We start from the raw sequence: 8,948 nt of genomic DNA, 5'->3' as shown, positions 1-8,948 counted from the left end.
GCGTTTGCTAGAAGGAAAGACTCGTTTTGCTCACCCCCGGGGATTGTGACGTCAATAACGAAGTTTTCAAAAAAAAAAATTCCAACGCTCCACCGACTTCTTTAGAGACCCTTTAAGGCCCTTCAAGGCGACCCCCCTTTTACAATGCATTCCATTCCATTCTTGAATCTCTAAAGCAGTAAAGGGAGGATGAAAAGGAAAATCAAATGATTTTTATCGATTTTCTACGATTTTAACGAGGAGTGAATCACTCTTTCGGAAAGTGTCCCCGGAATACGTAATACGCGATATTATACTTGGTAATACAATGCTATTTACTCGCAAAAATTTCCATATTACATCATAATACAGAGTAAAGTGTACACCGGAATACATGAGTGACTCGCCCCTCCGATTATAAAAATCATAATAGATTGAGATTTCACCGGCAAACTATCTTTATGAAATTTTCATGGAAATACTTAGAAGTATTTAAAGCCTAATTATGATTAGAGCCCAGCTCTATATTATCTCATAGCAAGATAGATCTAGAGAAGGTACTCCACACTGATTCGAGGGGCGAGTCACTCGTGTATTCCGGTGTACACTTTACGATGTAATATGGAATTTTTTGCGAGTAAATAGATTTGTATTACTAAGTGTTATATCGCGTATTACTTATTCCGGGGACACTTTCCGAAAGAGTGATTCACCCCTCGCACTGAATGGATGTAAATGTGTTCTGGCCATCGTTTAAAATATTTCTAAGTTATCAAATTGTTTTATTTTCATTCATTGTCACGATTAAAGAGTTATATGTTTAAATCCCGTGAAAAATATAATAGAAATTGCGTAATCGACTAATGACTCGACTCTCCATACACTTCAATTTACCTTGCAATGGACAAATCTTGAAAAACAAACTTAATTTTGGGTGCATGATTATAAACAAATGTGATAATTAAATAAAATGCTACCTTTTTTATAGAGTTATTATAATGCAGATTGAAGTGTACAAAAAATCAAGCAATAAGTGGTGTTACAATTACACAATTACAAAGGTAGATTTTCACTAAAGGGGCTTGAGAAAGTTTTTACCCTCCGTCTTAGCTTTAACTTCACTGCAGTGTTGTCAGATCTTTTGGAAGTCAAATCTCTCAAGAACTGAATTAAACTGGAACTGCTAGCCTTTCCCTCTTGATTACAGTTGGTTTCCAGTTGGTCTGGCAACAGTGAAAACAATGCATACGAAATTTATAATGTTGTTAACTATAATAAGAACTGCTACTTCATGGAGTAAATTTTATATGTTTATTTAAAATTGAAAATTTTGGGAGCTTTCGGACCGCGGTCCTTCCTCAGCCAATTTTTAAAATGAACTAAATTAATTTAATTTTACAAGTAACCAATTTTAATTTTTTTACATAGATTGAAGGTGACATTGCCCCCTTTTTTATATATCGTTATTTATATCATTTTTTATTTAAGTTATAACCTCCCCACCCGCCTATGTTTACTGAACCTTGATCTAAGTTTAAATTTCCTCTATCTTTAATATATACTGATTCCTTAAAACATAGTTTGTACCAATTAGTTTCCTGACATAAAACCCGAGTTAAATCCCAATCAATTTTATGGTCGTTGTTCTGTTTTATATGGGTCGCCAGTCCGTTGGTTTCGTCGTATTTTTTTACAGCGTTTTTTCATTTCCGTTTGTCTTTTTTTAGCTGTCGTTTTGTTTGTCCTATGTATTTTTCATCACATTTACATCTAATTTCATATATTATACCCGTTTTTTCATTTCATCTATTCTCGGTTTATTTTTAATTAATTCTGATTTTAATGTGTTCGTTATTTTGCTAAGGTAATAGTGTGTTTTTTTAATTGTCTGTTTGTGGTTTATCTGATAAACATTCTATTCGTTTTTTAAATGTTTTTACAATGCCTATTTTTATTTTTTCATTATGGGATGATCTAAAATTTAAACAAAATGACCTTGTAAAGGTTTACTTTTTTCTTATTAAAACTAAGGCAAGGTCGTTTTGTCCAGATCTCTTAAACCGAAACGTTGTCGACGTAGGCGTCAGGGAGGGCCGAAAAGACCCCATCTTTCTTAAAGGGAGGGTGAATTGGAAAATGAAGTGATTTTTATCGATTCTTCTACCAATTTTAAGACCAGTCCGCACAGTGAAACATTCAGGAAATACCTCCGAACGATTTTAAAATTCAAATTAGGTTCAGATTTTAAGGATAGTTTTAAACAAGGACTGGCGACCAATCGCGTAACACCCTGCCTTTTTGTTAACAAAATTATCGTGGCACGTTCCGTGTTGAATGAAATTTATCACGAGATTTGATAAAATTAGGCGCGCAACGTGACAATCGTGGCACGGGACATGGAGCGTGTCACGAGAATTTTGTTAACAAAAAGGCAGGGTGTTACGCGATTGGTCACCAGTCCTTGTTTAAAATTATACTTAAAATCTTAACCTAATTTGAACTTTAATATCATTCGGTAGTATTTCCTGAATGTTTCACTGTGCAGACTGGTCTTAAAATTGGTACAAGAATCGATAAAAAAATCACTTGATTTTCTACTTCACCCTCCCTTTAAGAGCATCGGGAGTTCTTCAATAAAAAAGAGAAAAAAGGGGGTGTCAGAGTGAAACGTTTCGAAAGTATTTCAAGAGGTTATTGGTCTAAAAGAGTTAATCCCTGGGTTGAATTTATTCTCCCCGTTTTTGGTGAGTAAAGGTGTTTTTTTGTTAGAATTTTATGGAAAGTTTCAACAGCCCCCAAATTGTAAAAGATTCCCTACTACCCGCCTTCAACTATTTACGAAAGTGGACAGAGGAAGGAAGGACGCTCCCATTTTTTTTCTCGAAAGTAATAAAAACTTAGTAACTTTTGTGTTTTGGAAAATGGCGCCACCGAAATCAGCCAATTCTCCAATCGGTCTATTCGTTTTAATTAAATGGCCTAATATTGAAAATTGTTGGGATAATTATCCAATTAAGTGCTTAAAAGATGTGGGTTTAGCCTGCAAGATTGCATCTGCTACAGATTATACTCAGTTTATGAATGTGGAAGTTGATGTCAAATGGAAGGAAGGGGAAAAAGCCTCGCCTGGCTTAATAATGGGTGTTGGTGAGTGTACAATTTTCATTAAAATGTTTAACATATAACCAATAGGGAAATTTCAAAAAGTGAAGGAAGCAAACATCAGGCATATCCTTTATCGAGGGGCCAGTCACTTGGCGTAATAAGTGTACACGCTTGTACCTTTGACTGTACTAAATTGATTACGCGTAATCTTTAAAGGTCCTGCCTTTGACTGTACTAAATTGATTACGCGTAATCTTTAAAGGTCCTGCCTTTGACAGTGCTAAAATTATTACGCGTAATCCGAAATCCGTGTACAGGGAATTTGAGAGTGATTAGCCCCTCGTCCTTCCTTGAATCCTTGTGGTCCTGTTGTAGAAATACTGCAGACTCCTAGTAATTAAGGAGCTTTACGCAGAGCTAGAGATAGGAATGTCTAACTGAAATTTCCCCACTAAATGTCAGTGATGATGGAAATGTAGAGAAATGCATAGAAGCTTGATTCAAAAATGTAGTTTTCGCTAAAGGGGCTAGAAGCATTACCTCCCCTCTGCCTCAGCATTGACTTCTTTACAGTGTTGTCAGATATCCAGTGAGGCAGTTCTCGGAAATACTGAACTGGTCTGGAACTACTAGGTTTCTCTCTTGATTGAAAGTTCTAGTGTTGTTAATTTTCCGGAAAAATAAAACGCGGTAAATTTCCCGGAAACGTTTCCACTATACGGAAAATTTTCCGAAAATCGGAAAAATAAAAAAGCCAGAGTTAGCTATGAATCATTGAATTTTCAAAAAAAAAATTATTAATAGAAAATAAAAATGAAAGTCAAAGACTTCTGACTCAATTCACTAGACCTACAATCCTTCCCCTCGCTTTTATTATGATTTTAAATGGACCTTAACCTATAAGAAATATACTAGCTGATGGAGTCCACCAAATCTAAAATATTTTCAGAAAATAAAACAGGGGTAAACTGAAATAGGCCTATCGGTAGCGGAAAAATACGGAAACTTTCGCGAAAAAATACGTCAGTCATTTTCCGGAAAATTTTTCGACTTACAGCCCTAATTGAAGTGCCTCACTGCTGGGCTGGCAACACTGGGGGAACGTCAAAACCCCGTTATATTGAGCTTTTCAGGTGCAGTGGTAGGCGCATATATGAATTTATATAGAAAGTTTTGATCTAGAAGGCAGTTGATTTTAGAAATTTTAACAAAGTATTGATTTCAACTTTGGAGTAATTAATATTTACAGTGTCCAGGGGATTATGGTGGAGAATAACAAGAGGGTCATTGAGTTTTACTAACGTATAATACAATAATTGGTTCAATAAAAAATTAATTATCCTACATAGTCGACTAACATTAAGGTTTCAATGGCATGCAATAAGTTTGGCAAGACTCAATCCGTTTACTTATAAAGGGAAGGTGGAACTATAGAGTAGTGTCAGTGCTACGTATAGCAACGTCACTCCCTTCTATCTCTAAGCTCAGTGTCATCTCCCGTAACACGCGCGAATAATATTCCCTCTTACAAAAGCGCGCTTAGAGGGAGGGATACACTGTCGTCTCCCCTCTCTACTGACATAAGAGGTATGGTGAAAGGCGGAACGCTCGCGAAATATGTCCACTTCAACAATGAGACAAACCCACCTAGAAAGAAAATCTTCACAGTCAGGGTGAAAAACCAGAGCAGAGGTTTTATCCTGCTATTTAAAGGGACACTGAAGTTATATTTAAAGGGGCAATGAAGCTATCTATAAGTTTAATAGACCAATACGAATATTACATGCAGGGAAACAAACTTCCAGGGGTACGTCTCTATAGTGGATAATTTCAATCATGTGAGGAGACACCGCTAGAGGCATGACCGAGTTGGCTAGCCTCTCAGATGCAGTTAGCTTGGGCTGCCTCTAGTGTTGTCTTGTGGCGACAGGGAAGTTATCCAGTATGTGGGCGTGCCCCTGGAAGTTTGTTTCTCTTTAGGTAATATTCGTATTGGTCTATTGAATTTTTTAGGTTCACAATTTTAGGCTAAATTAGCGTCTTCAAAATCCTTGATTCTTAAAATGAATTTAGCCGCACGTTCTGTCAGGCTCTGTGATTGGTTCAACTAATAGCCCCAAAATGTAACCAATTAACACCGCACATGAGTGAAAGTGCCGACGTAGTAAATCAATTTAACAATCAAGAAGAGGCTTTTTAGACCTTACATTTCCAGCTTCAAAAATTCATTAAAAATTAGGCACGATGTATTGGCATGTTTTCTTAATGTGCTCCGACTGCTCTGAGCATACTCTATGGAATACAAATAACTAGTTTGATCACTTCATGCTCCTCTTAACTCGTCTCTATAAGTACTAAATCACTAAGCCTTTTCGAAAATTCACTAAGCCAAACACTTCATGTCACTTCAAAACCTAATAACTACTACTAGTTATTTATATATATATATATATATATATATATATATATAAATATAATATATATTCTCGATTACCTAATATTATAGGGACAGCGGCCGAAATGGAAAGGAAAAGAAAAAGAGAAAGCTCCAAGAATAACAATCGTCCGACAAATAAAACGGAAGCCCACAAGAAAGTAAAAAAAAAGCTGGTTTTCATCATTATTGCCTCAAATATTTACTGAATGTTTTTGGTTTTACTTTTAAAGCAACATCTCGAGATTTTAACAAATCTTGAAGAATACAAAAATTCCAGGGAAGATAAATTAATTCAGAAAAATGAAAAATTGAAGAAAGAAAATAAATTATTAAAGGAAGAGATAGAAAAACTTCAAAATTTGAGTGGTAGGTGGAAAACTTAATTTGAATTCAAAAATAGTTTGCTAAACAATTATGTCATATGTTAAAGGGAGAATGAAATAACCATTTTTAAATCGATATAGACTCATAAAAGAACATCAAAATCATTTATATATGTGTATTTAATATAACATTTAACGTTTCAGAAATGGCTAGCTGGTTAAGAAGGCTGAAAAAATGTACGAGCAAACTTGAAAATATTGTTTCAAATGGCAGTGCCAACGGTCCTTCAGCCACAAGTGAAGGAAAGGAGTTTGAAATGGTATAATTTTCTATAGTTTATTATAATACATAGTAAAACAATATTTGTACTTTTAGGTCGACTTGGGAAATGGTGTGCAGATACGTAAAGCTGAAGTTATTAACCTAGAGCACTCTTGCAACGGGAACGGAACGTTCTTTGCCCGATCACTGCTGACAGGACTTTTCACACACGCAGAAATATGTGAAGGATCCATCAGTGGAAAAAAATCCAATGCTTTTAAAGATCGCGAAGCAAACAAGAGGTTACAAGTAAACCCTTACAATTTTGTCGCGCTTTCTAATGTATTTTTGCAATGTATAATGAGCTCCATATTGATTTAATAGCAAAGGATAATTATTACAAAAACTATATTTAGGCACTGTATAATTAATGCCTTACTTATATACAGTAACATTGCTAATTAATATTGAAATCGTATAAAGAATATCTCCTCAACAAAAGCCGAGATACAACAAACCCCAAAAAATCCTTATTTCTCAGCCTGTTACGGCTACAATGACAGGGAGCCGAACATAAAGAGGTCACACAAAAGACACGTGTCCTTGGAATGACCCATATTAGTTTAAAACACGTTTCCGCACAATTTAAATGAGATCATAGTGTTTAGCAGACGGCATAATGAATTTTAAACTTTTTAGGACGGTCTGAGACAAGGACTAGGCAATATCCACGTCGGCGTTACAGCGTCACTTTCGGCGAAAATGAGCCAAATAACGATGAAACCGAATTAAAAAATTAAACACCGTTAGCGGAATGCAGTGAGCAACAAAAAATGTCGAGTCCGCACGTTTAATTACCGAAATTCAAAGAATAACAGCGAAAACATGATAGTGGAGGTATTTTTAGTAAGGTCTCAAACACAGTTATAGAAAAGCCCCGTCATGAGTCCCGAGGAACAAACAATACGAGCTTTTCCAAGACCTATGGCAAAACGCTGCCAGTAGATAAAACCAAAAGACGGCGATAACACGAAAAATAGTTTAAATCACTGAAAATTAAGTTTGATTACCGTTAACGGAAGGCTTTAGAAGTCGTTATGTGCAAAAATCAAACGAAGCCAACTCGATCACGCGCTCAGCAAAAAAAATCCTTATTTCTCAGCCTGTTACGGCTACAATGCGGCTCTGGAGCAATGAGTTAGATCTCTATGAGATAGATAGAGTTACAATTCAAATACTCGCGTATGCGTATTTTATTTAACACGTTTAAAAACTATCTTGACAGCTTGTTACACAGATTATAGCAGCAGACGTTAATAAAAAAGTTCTTAGGGTGGCGCCACCCGTATTTGATAAAGATTCATGCTCGATAAAAGGTGTATTGCGAAACGTCGATCTCGAGATCTCACGTTGTGACTCTAGGTTTCATATATATATTCTATCTCATTGCTCTGGAGTAGTTTAAAGAGAGCGAAGGCGAGACGACGACGAAGGCGGAGCTGACGACGAAGGCGGAGCTAATCTTCCGTTTTTATGTCTTTTATGTCTCCGTAATATTTTTTCGACATCATAGATGGCGACAAAATAAAAACCAATTGGATCCAGTAAAAATAAATGCCATCATAGGTAAATATTTTCTAAAAGTTTTGTATTGGTGTTCGTTTGCGTAGATCTAATATAATTACTATTACCTCTAGACTTTACTATGAATAAATTTCAAGTCACGAAAAAAGAATTGAAGCAAAGTATTCAAAGTAAAATAAAAGAAGTGCGCAGGAAAAGCGAAATTAAAAATTTGTCTATTAACAAGGAATTGGAAATCAATAAAATTAATTCCTCTGCTGCTGAAGCAAGCGGAGTCAATAACGAAGATGGAGGAAATGAACACGCACATGCCACTGATATGGATGTCGAAGTTAATAATGAAGAACAGTAAATTTATTTTACTTGCAATTTAAAAATTAATAAAAAATATTTTCAACATAAAAATTGGTTTTCGATGTGTGCACACACAAGTTATACAAGAAGCGGGAGTTAAAAGGAAATATCCGAGGTAGTTTATTAGAATATCCGAGGTAGTTTATTAGAATATCCGAGGTAGTTTATTAGAATATCCGAGGTAGTTTATTAGAATATCCGAGGTAGTTTATTAGAATATCCGAGGTGGTTTATTAGAATATCCGAGGTGGTTTATTAGAATATCCGAGGTGGTTTATTAGAATATCCGAGGTGGTTTATTGGAATATCCGAGGTAGTTTATTAGAATATCCGAGGTAGTTTATTAGAATATCCGAGGTAGTTTATTAGAATATCCGAGGTAGTTTATTGGAATGTCCGAGGTAGTTTATTGGAATGTCCGAGGTAGTTTATTGGAATATCCGAGGTGGTTTATTAGAATATCCGAGGTGGTTTATTAGAATATCCGAGGTGGTTTATTGGAATATCCGAGGTAGTTGAATGGAATATCCGAGCAAGTTGAATGGAATATCCGAAGGAGTTGAAGGGAATGTCCGAGGGAGTTGAAGGGAATATCCGAGCGAGTTGAAGGGAATATCCGAGCGAGTTGAAGGGAATATCCGAGGGAGTTGAAGGAAATATCCGAGGGAGTTGAAGGGAATATCCGAGGGAGTTGGGGGGAATATCCGAGGGAGTTGAAGGGAATATCCGAGGGAGTTGAAGGGAATATCCGAGGGAGTTGAAGGGAATATCCGAGGGAGTTGAAGGGAATATCCGAGGGGGTTGAAGGGAATATCCGAGGGGGTTGAAGGGAATAACCGAGGGAGTTGAAGGGAATATCCGAGGGAGTTGAAGGGAATATCCGAGGGAGTTGAAGGGAATATCC

The 8,948-nt window shown here is 36.2% G+C and overlaps 1 protein-coding gene across 1 annotated transcript; it reads left to right on the top strand.

The window, feature by feature from the left end:
- Nucleotides 1-3,074: 3,074 nt before the first annotated feature.
- Nucleotides 3,075-8,095, top strand: LOC149676383 (uncharacterized). Its single transcript, XM_089838710.1, has 7 exons — nt 3,075-3,126; nt 5,591-5,679; nt 5,752-5,887; nt 6,049-6,164; nt 6,221-6,408; nt 7,680-7,732; nt 7,804-8,095. The coding sequence occupies exons 1-7, from the start codon at nt 3,117-3,119 to the stop codon at nt 8,040-8,042; spliced, it is 831 nt and encodes a 276-aa protein (XP_089694836.1). The 5' UTR covers nt 3,075-3,116; the 3' UTR covers nt 8,043-8,095.
- Nucleotides 8,096-8,948: the final 853 nt, after the last annotated feature.

This window comes from Phalangium opilio, unplaced genomic scaffold, assembly GCF_054372755.1.
Source record: "Phalangium opilio isolate 3A_F unplaced genomic scaffold, DU_Popi_V2 ptg000046l_1, whole genome shotgun sequence".
NCBI lineage: Eukaryota > Metazoa > Arthropoda > Arachnida > Opiliones > Phalangiidae > Phalangium > Phalangium opilio.
This window is presented reverse-complemented; position numbering and strand designations above follow the sequence as displayed.

What these genes read in the sequence shown, in the direction of transcription:
- LOC149676383 (XM_089838710.1), top strand. An exon ending in AAGGAAAGGAGTTTGAAATG is followed by an intron (nt 6,165 to 6,220) that starts GTATAATTTTCT and finishes TTGTACTTTTAG; the next exon opens with GTCGACTTGGGAAATGGTGT. An exon ending in GATCGCGAAGCAAACAAGAG is followed by an intron (nt 6,409 to 7,679) that starts GTTACAAGTAAA and finishes TCGACATCATAG; the next exon opens with ATGGCGACAAAATAAAAACC.